Here is an 18,663-nt window from a genome sequence, read left to right as displayed (position 1 = left end):
TATAAGCAGTAGCAGCAAGATGCTACTCGGAAAAATTTTACTGTCGCGTGCAAGCTGCCATATTCACTGTGAGCAGAACCGGGGTATGTGCCCCGGGGGACAATTTCAGCCGAGCATTAATCACCTTGCAGAACAGTGAAGTTATTTTTGTCGGATTGGTAAAGAAATGTGGTTTTTATTCATCTTTTCCGCTGATGCAGTCAATGTATTTGTAACGAAATGTTTAATTCCGCACTATTGGCAAGTTTCAACTGTTCTCTGCATTTCAAAAGCGCATGTTTTCGTCGTCTTGCAAGTATGGCAAATGCCACAATAAAGAACCAAAAATCAAATAATACAGTACTGGTACACCAAGACAAACATACAAACTTCTTGTCTCATCGTAGCTGCGCAAGCACTGTGACGCCTGATACCTGGCGCTCTCTACCAACTGCTGAAATGAACCTCTTTCCAACAGGCCGCGGGAAAATATTGCGAATGATTGATTGAAAAACGTTACTTTCAAAGTAAATTTCCTTTTACGCAAGATGAACTATGTGCAATGAATTTATTTAATCACAGAGCTTTTGACTCTTATTTAACAATCAACTCCTTAAGGATGACCATTTAGAAAAATTTCGAGCCGAGAAGATCAGATATTGATGTCGTTGCTAAAAATGTCTTAAAGTGTAACATGCGCAAAGAAGATCAACGTTGTACGTGAAAGTTTAGCTTCTCTTGCAGCTTATTAGTCGTTGATACCAATATTGTGTGTGAAAGCTTTTCTTTTCTTGTAGCAACGCTATGTATATTAATTTAAACCATTAAGTTTTCCTATTTGTGTGTACGTGCTACTTATCAGTGATGATGCTATTGGCTGGCTGCACGAAATGTCCTACGCTTCGAATATCCGCTGTATCGGCAGGCGACATCACGTGACACAAGCTGTGACTGGCTTACAAAAGTGCTCCGCAATCTCGATAAACTGATAAGTTTTACAGTTCCGAGGAAAAGGATACTGTCACTTAACACGGAAAAAGTGTATTTTCACCCGGAGGAAAGTGTATTTTTAACTGGGAAATCCGGGAATTTTTTTCCTCGTCCACATACACACCCTGCACTTAGTCGACAGGGATACTTCGAGTGGTGGGCAATGTGCTTTAACCATCAAAGCTTTTTACAAAAACATCGACATTGTGGAGGCTGCGTGTAAAGAATTTCTGCATCACATCAGCTTAAGATGGCACGACTACACTCTGTCAACACGTGCGTGTAATATGTGAGGATATTTTGAGGAACAGGTTCAGCAATGAGAAAGCAATCTCCGGGGCGTGTGCAAACCATTCGTACTCCAGACAATATCGAAGCAATTCGGGGTGTGGCACAAGAAGCCCAAACTATGCTATCCGTTGTCACATAACATCTTTACAGTAGCACACTTAGAGTATTTGACGACTATTGGTAAAGGACTTAACATTACAATTACTACAGGTTGTAGATTCCCAGGAAAGAAGTACCAACAATCACATAATGCGACAATGGTTTTGGAACTAATATGGGAAAAGATAACAAATAGCAGTGAGTTTGTTAACATGCTGTCTGACCAAGCCTATTTCCATCTAATGGATTTATTAATAAAGAAAATATCCGTTACCCATCCCAAGAAAATCCTACTCATCCAGACTAATGTCCTTTACACATGAATTAAATTGCCTTGTGGTGTGCTGTATCGTCATATAGCATAATAGTGCTTTTTTCTTATTATTTCCATCAAGTTCCATAGGACCAAATTGAAGAGTAAATCTCTGAAGTCATGAAACGTGCCAGTACATGTAATTACAACATAAAAGTAATAACACATAAAAATAAAATGTTTGTTGTTGTTGTGGTCTTCAGTCCTGAGACATGTTTGATGCAGCTCTCCATGCTACTCTGTCCTGTGCAAGCTTCTTCATCTCCCAGTACTTACTGCAACCTACATCCTTCTGAATCTGCTTAGTGTATTCATCTCTTGCTCTCCCTCTACGATTTTTACCCTCCACGCTGCCTTCCAATACTAAATTTGTGATCCCTTGATGCCTCAGAACATGTCCTACCAACCGATCCCTTCTTCTGGTCAAGTTGTGCCACAGACTTCTCTTCTCCCCAATCCTATTCAACACCACCTCATTCGTTATGTGATCTACCCATCTAATCTTTAACATTCTTCTGTAGCAACACATTTCGAAAGCTTCTATTCTTGTCTAAACTATTTATTGTCTACGTTTCACTTCCATACATTGCTACATTCCATACAAATACTTTCAGAAACAACTTCCTGACACTTAAATCAATACTCGATGTTAACAAATTTCTCTTCTTCAGAAACTCTTTCCTTGCCATTGCCAGTCTACATTTTATATCCTCTCTACTTCGACCATCATCAGTTATTTTGCTCCCCAAATAGCAAAACTCCTTTACTACTTTAAGCGTCTCATTTCCTAATCTAATACCCTCAGCATCACCCAACTTAATTCGACTACATTCCATTATCCTCGTTTTGCTTTTGTTGATGTTCATCTTATGTCCTCCTTTCAAGACACTGTCCATTCCGTTCAGCTGCTCTTCCAAGCCCTTTGCTGTCTCTGGCAGAATTACAATGTCATCGGCAAACTTCAAAGTTTTTATTTATTTTCCATGGATTTTAATACCTACTCTGAATTTTTCTTTTGTTTCGAATTATTATATTCTTCTTGAAGTCTGAGGGTATTTTGCTGGTCTCATACATCTTGTCAGGACTGGTTCTCCAAAGGCCGTCAGTAGTTCCAATGGAATGTTGTCTACTCTGGGGACCTTGTTTCGACTCAGGTCTTTCAGTGCTCTGTCAAACTCTTCACGCAGTATCGTATCTCCCACTTCATCTTCATCTACATTCTCTTCCATTTCCATAATATTGTCCTCAAGTACATCGCCCTTGTATAGACCCTCTATATACTCCTTCCACCTTTCTGCTTTCCCTTATTTGCTTAGAACTGGGTTTCCATCTGAGCTCTTGATATTCATGCAATTGGTTCTCTTTTCTCCAAAGGTCTCTTTAATTTTCCTGTAGCCAGTATCTATCTTACACCTAGTGAGATAAGCCTCTAAATCCTTACATTTGTCCTCTAGCCATCCCTGCTTAGCCATTTTGCATTTCCTGTCGATCTCATTTTTGGGATGTTTGTATTCCTTTTTGCCTGCTTCATTTACTGCATTCTTTATATTTTCTCCTTTCATCAATTAAATTCAATATTTCTTCTGTTACCCAAGGATTTCTAGCAGCCCTCGTTTTTGTACCTACTTTATCCTCTGCTGCCTTCACTACTACATCCCTCAAAGCTACCCATTCTTCTTCTACTGTATTTCTTTCCCCCATTCCTGTCATTTGTTCCCTTATGCTCTTCCTGAAACTCTGTACAACCTCTGGTTCTTTCAGTTTATCCAGGTCCCATCTCCTTAAATTACCACCTTTTTGCAGTTTCTTCAGTTTTAATCTACAGTTCATAACCAATAGATTGTGGTCAGAGTCCACATCTGCCCCTGGAAATGTCTGCCAATTTAAAACCTGGTTCCTAAGTCTCTGTCTTACCACCGAGCGAGGTGGCGCAGTGGTTAGCACCCTGGACTCGCATTCGGGAGGATGACGGTTCAATACAGTCTCCGGCCATCCTGATTTAGGTTTGCCATGATTTCCCTAAATTGCTTCAGGTAAATGCCAGGATGGCTCCTTTGAAAGGGCACGGCTGATTTCCTTCCCCATCCTTTCCTCACCCGAGCTCGCGCTCCATCTCTAATGACCTCGTTGTCGATGGGACGTTAAAACACTAATCTCCTCCTCTCCTCTCTATCTTACCATTATATAATCCATCTGAAACCTGTCAGTATCTCCAGGGTTCTTCCATGTATACAACCTTCTTTTATGATTCTTGAACCAAGGGTTAGCTATGATTAAGTTATGCTCTGTGGAAAATTCTACCAGGCGGCTTCCTCTTTCATTTCTTAGCGCCAATCCATATTCAACTACTATGTTTCCTTCCCTCCCTTTTCCGACACTCGAATTCCAGGTGCCCATGAGCATTAAATTTTCGTCTCCCTTCACTATCTGAATAATTTCTTTTATTTCACCATACATTTCTTCAATTTCTTCGTCATCTGCAGAGCTAGTTGGCATAAAAACTTGTACTACTGTAGTAGGTGTGGGCTTCGTGTCTATCTTGGCCACAATAATGCGTTCACTATGCTGTTTGTAGTAGCTTACCCGCATTCCTATTTTCCTATTCATTATTAAACCTACTCCTGCATTAGCCCTATTTGATTTTGTGTTAGAACCCTATAGTCACCTGACCAGAAGTCTTGTTCCTCCTTCCACCGAACTTCACTAATTCCGACTATATCTAACATTAACCTATCCATTTCCCTTTTTAAATTTTCGAACCTACCGGCCCGATTAAGAGTACTGACATTCCACACTCCGATCCGTAGAACGGCAGGTTTCTTTCTCGTGATAACGACATCCTCTCGAGTAGTCCGAGCCCGGAGATCCGAATGGGGGACTATTTTACTTCCGGAATATTTTACCCAAGAGGACGCCATCATCATTTAACCATAAAGTAAAACTGCATACCCTCGGGGAAAAATTACGGCCGTAGTTTCCCCTTGCTTTAAGCCGTTTGCAGTACCAGCACAGCAAGGCCGTTTTGGTTATTGTTACAAGGCCAGATCAGTCAATCATCCAGACTGTTGCCCTTGCAACTACTGAGAAGGCTGCTGCCCCTCTTCAGGAACCACGTGTTTGTCTGGCCTCTCAACATATACCTCTCCGTTGTGGTTGTACCTACAGTACGGCTATCTGTATCGCTGAGGCACGCAAGCCTACTCACCAACTGCAAGGTCCATGGTCCATGGTTCATGGGGGAGGGGGAAATAAAATGTTTATGAACTCAAAAAAAAGGTCAAGCCATAAGTTTAAGTGAACAGTCAATAATATAACATAGGAATGAGCTTAATATTTCAAGAAACTCTTCAACAGAATAGAAGGAGTGATCCATGAGGAAGCTCTTCAGTTTCGATTTGAAAGTGCATGGATTACTGCTGAGATTTTTGAATTCTTGTGGTAGCTTATTGAAAATAGATGTAGCTGTGTACCGCACACCTTTCTGCACAAGAGTTAAAGAACTACAACCCAATTGCAGGCAGGATTTCTGCCGAATATTAACTCAGTGAAAGCTGCTAATTCTTGTGAATAAGCCGATATTGTAAACAACAATCGACAGAAAAGAATACATAAATTGAGCGGCCAATGTCGGAACACCCAGACTAGTGAACGGGAATCGACAGGAGGTTTGCCAACTTAAACACCGCTTATTGCCAAAACCACCCGTTTCTTAGCCAAAAATATCCTTTTAGAATGGAAAGAGTTACCTCAGAATATAATACCATACGACAAATGAAAATAAGAAAAGTAGACTAATTTTTGTGTCGAACGATCACTTGCTCCAGGTACAGCTCGAATAGTCAAAATGGCAGCATTAAGTCTCTGAACAAGACCCTGAATGTGTGCTTTCCATGACATTTTACTATCTATCTGAACACACAGAAATTTGAACTGTTCAGTTTCGCTAATCACGTGCCCATTCTGTGGAATTAAAACATCGCGTTTTTTTGAATTGTGTGTTAAACTGTAAAAACTGAGTCCCACTGTGATTTAGCGTTAGTTTATTTTCTACAAGCCATGAACTTAGGTCATGTACTGCACTATTTGAAACCGAGCCAGTGTTGCACACAACATCCTTTACCTCCGAGATAGTGTCACCAGCAATCAGAAATATTTTAGAGTTACCCGTAATAAAAGAGGGCATCATTTATATAAATAAGGAACAGGAGCAGCCCCAACACTGGACACTGGGGCACCCCCCACTTGACTGTACCCCACATTACAGCCATTCTCAACACTGTGAATAATGACCTTTTGCTGTCTGTTGGTGAAGTAAGAGGTGAACCAATTGTGAGCTACTCCCCGTATTCTGTAATGGTCCAACTTCTGGAGCAATATTTTGTGATCAACACAATCAAACGCCTTAGTTAAATCAAAACATATGCCTAATGTAGAAAACCTTTTGTTTAACCCATCCATTACCTCACAGAGAAAAGAGAATGTAGCATTTTCAGTTGTTAAACGACTTCTAGAGCCGAACTGTACATTTGCTAGCAAATTACGTGATATAAAATGATCAGTAATCCTTAAATTACACAGCCTTTTCAATAACTTTAGCAAACAGTGATGGCATAGAAATAGGTCTAAAATTGTTTGCTTTATCCCTTTTTACCTTTTTATAAAGCGGCTTTGCTACTGAGTACTTCAATCATTCCATTCCTATAGGGAAAACTACAAATACCTCTAAATACAGGGCTAACATGTGCAGCACGGTACTATAATACTCTGCTAGGCACTCCATTGTATCCACGAGTCCTCAGTCTTGAGCGATTTAATTATTGACTCGATCTCCCCCTTGTCTGTATCACAGAGGAGTATTATGGACATAAAGCTCGGAGCGGTGTTTGCTAAGACAGTTATATGATTACGTGTAGAAACTAAATTTTTGTTTAATTCGCCAGCAATGCTCAGAAAATGATTGTCAAATGGCATACATATAACTGATTCATCAGTAATACGAGGGGGGACCGAAAACAAACCGGATTGTTGTCATAAAAATTTATTGATGAACATTTTTACAACATTACTTCAGTCACCTTCAAAATACTCTCCATTACATGCGACGCACTCATCAAGCCTCTTTTCCCACTGTTAGAAGCATGTTTGGAACTCTTCAGGTTTGATATTGTCCAGTGCCCTTTGCAAAGCTGTTTTTACCACCTCCACATCGTTACAACGCTCCCTTTTTAGCATTTTTTTTTTTTTCATTCATTGAAATTGGAAAAAGTCGCATCGGGCTAGGTCCGGTGAATACGGAGCGTGGGGAACGGCAGACCACCTCCGAGATGCCAAATAGTGGGTCATTCGAAAGGCCGTGTGTGCTGGAGTGTTGTCGTGATGCAGAAACCAGTCACCTGATCGCCAAACTTCCGGGCGTTTCGTCCTCACATCCTCTCGCAGACCCCTTAAAACATCCAAGTAAAAGTGCTAGTTAACAGTCTGGCCAGGGGGTACAAATTCCCGATGCACAATTCCACGAACATAAAAAAAGACAACGGTCATCGTCGTCACATTTGACCTCACTTGCCTTGCTTTTTTTGGTCTGGCAGAGTTGGGAGTCCTCCACTGGCTTGATGCTTGCTCGGTTTCTGGGCCATACCCGTAACACCAACTCTCATCCCCTGTAATGACTTTGTTCAAGAAGGTGGGATCACGTGCAATCTCTGTTTTCAAGTCCCGACACACATTCGTGCGGATGGTTTTCTGCTCCCGTGTGAGAAGGCGCGGAACAAATTTAGCAGCAACACATCTTGTGTGCAAATCCTCACTCAAAATCCACTGGCACGAGCTCCAACTGATTCCTGTCTCTGCTGAAATTTGGTCGATCGTTTGGCGACGATCCTCGTCGATCTTTTGGTGGACCTTTTCAATGTTCTCCTCAATCCGTGATGTTGAAGGGCGACTAGAACGAGCTCGGTCTTAAACACACACCTCACCATGTTTAAAGTGCCCAAACCACTCAAAAACCTGTGTGCGGCTCATAGTGTCCTCCTGGAAAGCTTCCTGAAGCATTTGGTGTGTCTCCATTGCAGTTTTTTTAAGCAGGAAACAAACTTTCACGCACACTCTTTGTTCTTTTAAAGTTGCCATAACGACATCGCAGAGGTAACACGCCAACAGTCAGAGGAACACAATAGCACACTTGCACGTTCAGTTCTACACTGATGTCGTCTGCTCAGCTGTTTCATGAAGGTCTCTACTAACACCGTCTAGCGTGAGAACCCTGCACTATGTCCACGAGTGGCAGCGCCCTCGGAGTCCGGTTTCTTTTGGGTCCCCCCTCGTAGAAATATTTTTACTATGAATTGACTTTGTCGTTGAGCTTGTGGTGCTGAGCAGACACTTCCTGCAAACTGACTCTGTGGTTTTAATTTTATCCTGTGAATTTGCTATTCTGTTTGCATTCCACATACTCTTTGCCTTCATAATAACATTTTTAAGCACCTTACATTCTTTTTGTAATGGGCTACTGTAGCTATATTGTGACTACTTCTAACATTTAGATATAATTCCCACTTTGTTTTACACGATATCCTTATCCCACTAGTCAGCCACCAAGGCTGCCTTTTACTGCTAGTACTCCATTTAGAATATTCCAATGGAAAGCAACTCTCAGAGTGCATGAGAAATGTGTTAAGGAAATCATTATATTTATCATCTATGTTATCAGCACTATAAACACCCTGCCAATCTGTTTCCTTGACAAGGTTTAAAAAACTCTCTATTACTGTTGGATTAACTTTCCTACATAGTTTGTAATTATATGTGACATTTGTTTGAGTACAAAAGCCTTTTTGTGTTAAAATTTGTGCATCATGGTCTGAAAGGCCATTCACCCTTTTACTATCAGAATATCCATCTAGTAAGAAAGAATAGAAAAAAAAAAAACGTTGTCTGTGGCTGTGCTACTGTTCCCCTACACCCTAATTGGAAAATACAAAGTCTGCATCAGATCATATTCATTTAGGAAATCTACCAACATCCTTTTTCTTGCACCATCATATACAAAATTTATATTGAAGTCAACACATATAACTAATTTCTGATACTTCCTATAAAGTGAATCATGTAACCTCTACAGCTTGAGCAGAAATGCTGTGAAGGCAGAGTTGGGGGACCCTTAAACAACAATTAGTTTAGTTTTACTAACTGCCTGCACAACATTCAAATATCTGTTCAGTGCAGTGCCATGATGCGTTTTTGGACTCAAATGGAATACTGGCTGGTGGTTTTAATTTTTTTTTAACGTATGTGGCCACTCCTCCACTCCGCAAGGAATTCCTTGTCAAAACAACCAGCTAATCTGTATCCGGTAAAGGAAGCCTCTGAATTGTCAAATTATTTAAGTGGTGCTCCAATATACCAGTAATTTCAGAGTCAACATATATTAGCAGTTCATTAACTTTTATGTTTATATTTCGATGAAATATGCTAATCCCTTCTCTACTTAGAAATGTGATTTCCTCTCAAGGTGATTTCTTAGAGGGACTTCCTTTAAGCAGGTATACCTGTCAGCTGACTTTAGTCTAAATAAGGTGCAGCTCTAACACCAACTACTACAGGAATTTCTCCATGAGTGATCCCATCACCCACTACTACACTGTCACATATAAGCTTTGCCAGCCTCCCCTTCCCATATCTATTATTATTATTATTATTATTATTATTATTAAGAACAAGAATAGCTTTTCAACTGCAGTCGCATATGTCACTTTGTTCTAAACCTTTGGTGCACAGAAACTACGGACATTTGCACAAATTGTGAAGATGGCTGGATTGTGTGAGACAAAACAAAGCTACAAAAAGCACATATATCGATGGCTGTTGTATGCCAATTGTGTGGCAATCGGATAATTTCAAGAAACTGTGACATTCCATGGCTTTCCAGCTCCTACAAACCATCATTGTGCAATTTCTTCTTGTGAAGTCACCTTAAAAATAAAGCATATTGTAGACAACGTGCTAAAACAGGAGAATTGAAAGTAAAGATCTGAGAAGCAGTTGCAAAAATACTCAGTCATGCTCAGTTTCTCTTAGAGACTACAGGAATGTTTGCACAAAAATAGAGCTCACCTGTAAAATGTCATCTCCAACAAATAAATTTACTTTATATATTCTTATAAGGCATATCTTTTATTATTAACCGAGCGAGGTGGCGCAGTGGTAGCACACTGGACTCTCATTCGGGAGGATGACGGTTCAATCCCGCGTCTGGCCATTCTGATTTAGGTTTTCCATGATGTCCCTAAATTGCTCCAGGCAAATGCTGGGATGGTTCTTTTGAAAGGGCATGGCCGACTTCCTACCCTAATCCAATAAGACTGATGACCTCGCTGTTTGGTCTCTTCCCCCAAACAATCCAATCCTTTAATTATTAAATGGCATAAAAACTTTTTTCCTTAGCAATACTTAATTATTTATTCACTTCACTGTTTCGCGGTATCACCGTGTACATTACCTTTAGAATTACAATGATTGCAATTAATTTTGTTTAATTTTTCCCATTGGCTTGTTACAGATTGGTGCACTTACTGATGATCCACCAATGGAAGGTGATCCACTTTCCGTTTGTGACCCACAGATCGTTAAGAAAGAGGTATGTAACAGCTGTATGCCAAGTTCTCCTAATTCTTTGCTTGTCTCTTGTGAAATAAGTGGACATCAGTACTGTGGAAATTATCTGATCATTGATGATATTACAATAATAGATATTATGGGATGTCAGTATTAAAATCTCCCCTTGAAGTGATGATGCACAAAAAGCAATGTAACATTAACAGACCGATTTTTTGCTTTAATATTTCTGCTCTTTCTCTAATGTAACCACAGACGCTGATATATGCAGCCACACCTAAATACAACAGTCTGTGACACTCCCCACCTTGTATACCATATTGATGGCAATTGGATGAGGATGGTGGAGTCTTGTGTTTATTGTTAATATTATCAGTCTGATTACATTTATTGTAAAGCAAACAATATTAACAGGTAAGCTAAGGTGTTACCTGTCACTTTGCGGAAGATGGGATAATCAAGTTTATTTTTCTTAAGACATTATTCATTTTGACTTTGGTCAAGTTGCTGCTTGAAAAACATTGACATTTGTGTTTGGGAGAAGTACAGTGAGTGATTCCCCTTCTACCACCTCGGTTACCTTCTTGTTGCTAGGTCGTTAAATCCTGACATGGTGAAGCCAGAAAAACTATTAAGTCTGTTTATTCAGTAAGCTGGGTGGATTAATAGTTTATCATTACTGGAAGTGTATAAGAAGTGGAGATCTTAAGTATTTCATTATGCATTCAAAAATATCTTCTGTAAGAATGTAGACATGTTCTGAGGCATCAAGGGATCACCAATTTAGTACTGGAGAGCAGCGTGGAGGGTAAAAATTGTAGAGGGAGAGTGAGAGATGAATACACTAAGCAGATTCGGAAGGATGTAGGCTGTAGTAGGTACTGGGAGACGAAGAAGCTTGCACAGGATAGAGTAGCATGGAGAGCTGCATCAAACCAGTCTCAGGACTGAAGACCACAACAACAAGAATGTCTATGATCAAAGGTTGTGAATTACTGGAGTATCAAACTCCTTGCCTCACAATTCGTATCCGTGCTATAGACCTAGGTGCAATACCTGCCCCACACTTCTTCCCGCAAGCACCTACTCCACTACACCACCTAGATGAAACTTGGACACATAAAGACACCGGTAGGAGAAACTGAAGATTTTAAGACTTACACTGGACTGAGACATGGGGATGCCATTTCACCTGTTTTATTTAACCTTGACCTAGAGAAGATCGATAGAGAATTTTCTAAAACTAGTCCACAAGGGATCCAGCTACAGAATGTGAACATTACAAGAGTTGCCTATGCAGATGATGTAGCACTAATAAGTAGTTCCAAAAGAGAATTAATCAGAATGATGCAAAATTACTATAAAATTGCTGAGAAAATAGGATCACATGTTAATGAATAAAAGACAGAATACCTGCCCATAAGTAAGAAAACCAGAAATGATGCACCTCTGACTGTAGGTGGATTCGATTTCAACACTGCTGACCACTTCAAGTACCTAGGAAGTCTAGTTTCATCAAAATCCTAAGAAAAAGATTACGTAGCAGTAACTTCAAAATCCGCTTATATCAATCAAGTAGTGATGTTATATGGATGTGAATCATTAATATTTAGGAAGAAAGATGAAGAAAAACTGTTAATATTCGAAAGAAAAGTACTGAGGAAAATTTTGGGACCTGTATACGACGAAAATAACACGGAATAGAGAATAGGAAGAAATGAAGAATTAAGAGGGCTGTACGAACACTGTAACATTGTCGAAGTGTTCGAGAGGAGGAGGTTGAATTGGGCAGGCCATACAGCAAGAATGACAGAGAATAGACTACCTAGAATGGCATTCAGCAGAACATTAGACGGAAGAATAGAGGAAGAGGGAGACCCAGAATCAGATGGTGGGATAATACTCTGGAGGACACAACTAGGATGAACAGCAACAGCAACTGGACAAACAGTGCATTGGACAGGCAGAAGCGGGAGAGGTTCATAGAGCAGGCCTATGGTCGATAAGACCCTTGCCACATGTAAAGTAAAGTAAGTATTAAAAAGTTTGAAGACAGGCAGCTCGTTTAGCACTATTGCAAAACGGGGGAGAGAGTGTCACAATACGATACGTAAGTCGGGGTGGCGGTTTACATTGACTGGATCGTTTCACAAAATGTGATTCTCCAACTTTCTCCTCCAAATCTGAAAATATTTTATTCTGCTGGCCTGTATATGGTAGGGAGAAATGGTCATCGTACGAAAATAAGAGAAATCAGAGCTCGCACAAAAATATTCAGGTGTTCGTTTTCCCCCCGCACTGTTAGAGAGTGGTTCGGTAGAGAATTAGTGTGGAAGTGGATTGCATAGTAATCGTATAGATGTACATGGAGATAAATACTGTAGCACAGGGATTTCAATGTGTAACTTGATTGCAGACATGCACCAGTGAAGGAATAAAAATTGGTAATGTAACATATTTTTTCGACGTGATAATTAAAAATCTCCTGGCTACCCTTCGTTTTACTGTGGAATGGTTTTGTCCGCTGAAGCGGCCAGACGCTGTGTGCGGGCAGCCATTATAATGTCCTTATCGTAACGGCCCAACCGTGCCTGCACATGCTGTCACGCTAGTCGGACTTCCCGGCATGCCGTGCGGCATGCGACGCGCGTGACATCACAACTTATTGTTGCATGCCACGTCCCTTGGTGACCACATCTGCTGCAGGGTTCCGCAGCCGCATGTACTTTTTTTTTTCCTTCTGTGAAACTGAGGCATTATGACACTGTAGCCCTATCGGAAGCACTTTATGCTGCAGAAACTACAGTGATTCGTGGTCGTACGAATATCAGAGAGACTGAAAAGCAGGAGAGAAAAATTCTGAGGAAAATATATGGACCAGTGTTTCGGGAAGGAATTTGGATGAAGAGGCCAACTACAGAGATTTGCAAAGATGTAGACACAATAAGAGACACCATTAGAAAGAGAAGGATGAAGTTTTATGAACATATCGGCAGGGTGAATAAAAGTAGGCTCACAAGACAAATCCTTATAGCAAACAAGAGCAAAAACAAGACAAAGTGGATCACTGAAGCAGAAGAAGACAATAAAGAACTGAGGATCACACAAGACAACATGTACAATAGAGAACAGTTTAGAAACATCATACAGAAACACACACTTAAACAAGAACATACGGCGAAAAGAACGGGAAGGAGATGGTCGGCAGAACGCGAGAGAGAACACAGTGAATGTATGAAGAGAATTTGCGAAGAACGAAGAAAGAAGAAGGAATCGTGACTACTCAAGTTCAGTCGCTCTCTCAAAAGGGAATAATCGAAAATAATAATAATAATGTGTGTGTGTTTTTAGTCTTAATTCAGAAGGCTTTTTGGCTGATAGCTTATTGTGTAGCAGTCTTTGTGTTGTCTGCCTGAGACCCATCGTTTCAACTATATGGTGGTTAGCAGTCTTGTCTCTTCATAATATTGTCATTATTCCACCCTGTGTTTTCCATTGTATGAAGTCTCAGAAATATAACAAGCACACATTGATGTGCAGCTGAAGTATTACCAGTCAATTTTGAAAGAAATTAATGAATGCTATCTAGACATTCAGTGTTCACTGTACGTTGAGAAAATTGTTGGCTTGTTATGCATGTGAATAATTCACATCACCAAGTGTCCCATTGTGAAATAACACAACATGTTCCAATTCATATCCTGTACGGTGTTCCCCTTTTTGTGTGTGCATGCATGGCAACTTTCAGTAACACCACGAGTAGGGAACACTACGTGGCAGATCTCTGTTTGATGGGCTCTAAGTTACCTTTTACACTACCTCTTCAAATACCGTCACCTTTTCATTTGCACGCGGTCTATATTCTCCATACCACAGCTGCGCAAACTTCTCGGCTTTGTCTCCAGCCAGGGTAAGAACTGAATGATGAACATGTCTTCAACGATAACCTGCTGCATTCTCTCAGCCGTTTACATCAGTTGTGATGACAGATTCAATTATTAACAACGCATAACTTCAAATACATCATTCAGTATGCCTGACCACACTGAATTCACTGTAAGATCTAAGATTTACAGTCAACATTTGTCTCGATCGTTTACATTGTAGTATGTCTGTCTTCTCTGAGATGTTCATGACACCTCCAAGGGCCAATGTCTAGGAATAATTGTCCATTTCCAGCAAGTGTAACTGTGCTCACAACTTCGCGCCTTGCCACTACTGTGTTTTGTTACTGTGTATCCACCATCTGTGCAGATCAGATTGGGGTGCCCACAATAGATTTTTCACACTACATAAAATGTGTATAAAAGACAGAATCATCTTTCACCAGCATGAGCATCTTCAGTGGAACTTAGGTCGTTCTCACTAATAAACAGTATTACACTAAACCCAGTTGCCTTCCACATTCCAGTTGAGGATGGCTTAAGTGCATTAAAAAGGTTTTAGTCAAAGGAACTGGCTGCTCATAGGAGATGCAAAATTTTCCCATTTTCAAAAGTGAATCAGGCTTTATATTTTTTTCTCCATAGCTCCTTTCTTTATCCTTTGAAGTCCGAGTCTAATACTATAAGGGAATGTGTGCTTGTAGCTTCAGTTAAGAATGTTTTTCATTATTCCAGGTTCTTGATGATCCATTAGAAGTCTCAGGGTGCAATGTCTGTATTAAAGAAGATCCAGACTTCAATTTGGAAGTAGATGCGACTGACAATAAGGTAAGTTTCCACATTCGTACCAGAATCCTCGTAGAATTGTAGTTGTGGAGATAATGTTTACTGTGTGCATAGCATCTCGTAATACACTTGCATCCAGGGTAGTTTAAAGTGACAAACATGCCAATTAAATGGGAGAGGCTCGGCAATTAAATGTTTCGAATACTTGGTCTTCGGAGCTGTGAACTTTTGGGAGCCACTAAACCTCAACAACTTTAAGTTTTGGGCGTGCCTCAATGGCAACTATGTGGAGCTGTGGAATACTGTGTTAGCAAGGAATGTGTTTTTTCTCTTAAACACTAAAATAGTATAGGCTTGTACATACAAGATCAACACTGCAAGGGGCTGGATGGCTGTTGAACCGAATCTGAGGTTTGTGAACAACCTCTAAGATGATCCTCATTTCTAAAGTCCTGAAGATTCCCAATTTAATACATGTATTGTGTGATAGCACCCAGTCGACAAAGTTGTGCTTGAGATAGTCCACTAGAGCACCTGCCCAAAGCGGACTGCCTGATAGTAACGAAACTCACCAACCTTCCTCAGAATGGCTTTCTCCTTGTTAAAAGAGAGCAGGAATCAATCAAGATGGTGTCAGTGTTTTACAGAAACTGCTCTCATATATTGCAGAAACTCTTCAATCTGTTAAACATTTAAGGAATGGGGTTCCTTTTGTGGAAATACTTATTTATCACTAAAACCTGTAATGCTTCTGAAAGAATTCTCAGTAAAATAGAAGATTACACACTCAGTTTGAGCAATGCCATTGTTTCTTGCTGTGATTATATGATGATTTCCTTAAAGAACTCTGAGAAATATGGTTTGGGGAAGGGTTGATGAATGTCAAGAACACTACAAAAAGAACGAATGGTGAGAAGATGTTGTTGTGGTCTTCAGTCCTGAGACTGGTTTGATGCAGCTCTCCATGCTACTCTATCCTGTGCAAGCCTCTTCATCTCCCAGTAACTACTGCAGTCTACATCCTTCTGAATCTGCTTAGTGTATTCATCTCTTGGTCTCCCTCTACGATTATCCTCCACCATTCCCTCCAATACCAAATTGGTGATCCCTTGATGCCTCAGAACATTGCCTACCAACTGGTCCCTTCTTCTAGTCAAGTTGTGCCACAAATTTCTCTTCTCTCCAATTCTATTTAATACTTCCTCAACAGTTATGTGATCTACCTATCTAATCTTCAGCTTCCTTCTGTAGCATCACATTTCAAAAGCTTCTATTCCCTTCTTGTCCAAACTATTTAACGTCCATGTTTCACTTCCATACATGGCTACACTTCATACAAATACTTTCAGAAACGACTTCGTGACACTTAATTCTATACTCGATGTTAACAAATTTCTCTTCTTCAGAAACTCTTTTCTTGCCATTGCCAGTCTACATTTTATATCCTCTCTACTTCGACCATCATCAGTTATTTTGCTCCCCAAATAGCAAAACTCCTTTACTACTTTAAGCGTCTCATTTCCTAATCTAATACCCTCAGCATCACCCAACTTAATTCGACTACATTCCATTATCCTCGTTTTGCTTTTGTTGATGTTCATCTTATGTCCTCCTTTCAAGACACTGTCCATTCCGTTCAGCTGCTCTTCCAAGCCCTTTGCTGTCTCTGGCAGAATTACAATGTCATCGGCAAACTTCAAAGTTTTTATTTATTTTCCATGGATTTTAATACCTACTCTGAATTTTTCTTTTGTTTCGAATTATTATATTCTTCTTGAAGTCTGAGGGTATTTTGCTGGTCTCATACATCTTGTCAGGACTGGTTCTCCAAAGGCCGTCAGTAGTTCCAATGGAATGTTGTCTACTCTGGGGACCTTGTTTCGACTCAGGTCTTTCAGTGCTCTGTCAAACTCTTCACGCAGTATCGTATCTCCCACTTCATCTTCATCTACATTCTCTTCCATTTCCATAATATTGTCCTCAAGTACATCGCCCTTGCATAGACCCTCTATATACTCCTTCCACCTTTCTGCTTTCCCTTATTTGCTTAGAACTGGGTTTCCATCTGAGCTCTTGATATTCATGCAATTGGTTCTCTTTTCTCCAAAGGTCTCTTTAATTTTCCTGTAGCCAGTATCTATCTTATGCCTAGTGAGATAAGCCTCTACATCCTTACATTTGTCATCTAGCCATCCGTGCTTAGCCATTTTGCATTTCCTGTTGATCTCATTTTTGAGACGTTTGTATTCCTTTTTGCCTTCTTCATTTACTGCATTTTTTATGTTTTCTCCTTTCATCAATTAAATTCAATTTTTCTTCTGTTACCGAAGGATTTCTACTAGCCCTCGTCTTTTTACCTACTTGATCCTCTGCTGCCTTCACTACTTCATCCCTCAGAGCTACCCATTCTTCTTCTGCTGTATTTCTTTCCCCCATTCCTGTCAATTGTTCCCTTACGCTCTCCCTGAAACTCTGTACAACCTCTGGTTCTTTCAGTTTATCCAGGTCCCATCTCCTTAAATTACCACCTTTTTGCAGTTTCTTCAGTTTTAATCTACAGTTCATAACCAATATATTGTGGTCAGTCCACATCTGCCGCTGGTAATGTCTTACAATTTAAAACCTGGTTTCTAAATCTCTGTCTTACCATTATATAATCTATCTGATATCTTTCAGTATCTCCCGGATTCTTCCATGTATACAAACTTCTTTTATGATTCTTGAACCAAGAATGAGGTTTTACTGTATATATTTAGTGAGGCAAACTGAACAGTGATCAGCCGACTTTCTGTTATTGAAAGTAGATACAGGGTCCAGATTTCATGGGATTATGTTGGCTCAGGTTTCACCCTGCTGTTGGTGCATCAGTGGCATAGACTTCTGAAGAGCTTGAAGAAAGTAATCTGTTATGTTGTGGAGTGAGCAGTGCTACTCTGCAGAAGTGGGGAAGTGCCCTCTGCGCACGTTTCAGCCGTACTGTCCCTGTCGTACAGCATGTGGATTGCTTTACGGCTTCATTTTTTAGATGAGTACGCAGGAGGTATTATTCTTTCAGTGAATAGGAAAACATAATTTTTCAATATGTTGGACATAAATCTGCACACTGTTTTTCTATGAGCTAAACAGTCTTATGCTGAAACATCGTATTTCTTTGTCATGTCACTCATCAACAGACCTTCACAAAACAGTTGTACTGATATGAAATGAGTGTGGGTAATAAGGGGGAAAGTCTATCAAGTTACAATAGTATGAAGTGATACCAGTGAGGATCGATTAACAATGCGGAACTCCGTTGTAATAAAAGTGTTGTGAGGCGTGAAGATTTGTGTCAAACAGGGATTTTTCTGCTTTACACAAGTGGTTGCTGTAAACATCAGATTATCTGAGAACGCTGCCAGAGCTGACTCTCGAAATTACACTGTCCGTGTTTTCTGAATGTTACATCAGTTAGATTTAATGTACTCGCATCTTCGTCGATTACATCACCATTAGCTTTATTCACCATCAGTGAACTTAATTAATTTTATATACTGGGTGTTTCAAAAGGAATGACCTTATTTTGAATGGTAATAACTACTAAAAAGGGATGTGCAAGAAGGAAATGTGTATTGTTTGAATGGTTGTGGCCTAGAGTTTCAAAAAATCGCTGTTATGTCACTCGGTGTTTCTTCTCTGTTTGCAGTCAGTCAGAAGTAAGATGGTGTCTGT

General features: G+C 40.1%; 1 protein-coding gene across 8 annotated transcripts in view; it reads left to right on the top strand.

Annotated features, from left to right (window-relative positions):
* Nucleotides 1-18,663, top strand: part of LOC126295260 (uncharacterized) — a 298,048-nt gene that overhangs the window by 128,258 nt on the left and 151,127 nt on the right. For all 8 annotated transcript variants that reach the window (XM_049987670.1, XM_049987668.1, XM_049987669.1 and 5 more), the window contains 2 exons: nt 10,230-10,307; nt 14,905-14,997. In XM_049987670.1, coding sequence (XP_049843627.1) covers nt 10,230-10,307; nt 14,905-14,997 — 171 coding nt within the window. The remainder of the gene's footprint in view (nt 1-10,229; nt 10,308-14,904; nt 14,998-18,663) is intronic.

This window comes from Schistocerca gregaria, chromosome 11, assembly GCF_023897955.1.
Source record: "Schistocerca gregaria isolate iqSchGreg1 chromosome 11, iqSchGreg1.2, whole genome shotgun sequence".
NCBI lineage: Eukaryota > Metazoa > Arthropoda > Insecta > Orthoptera > Acrididae > Schistocerca > Schistocerca gregaria.
This window is presented reverse-complemented; position numbering and strand designations above follow the sequence as displayed.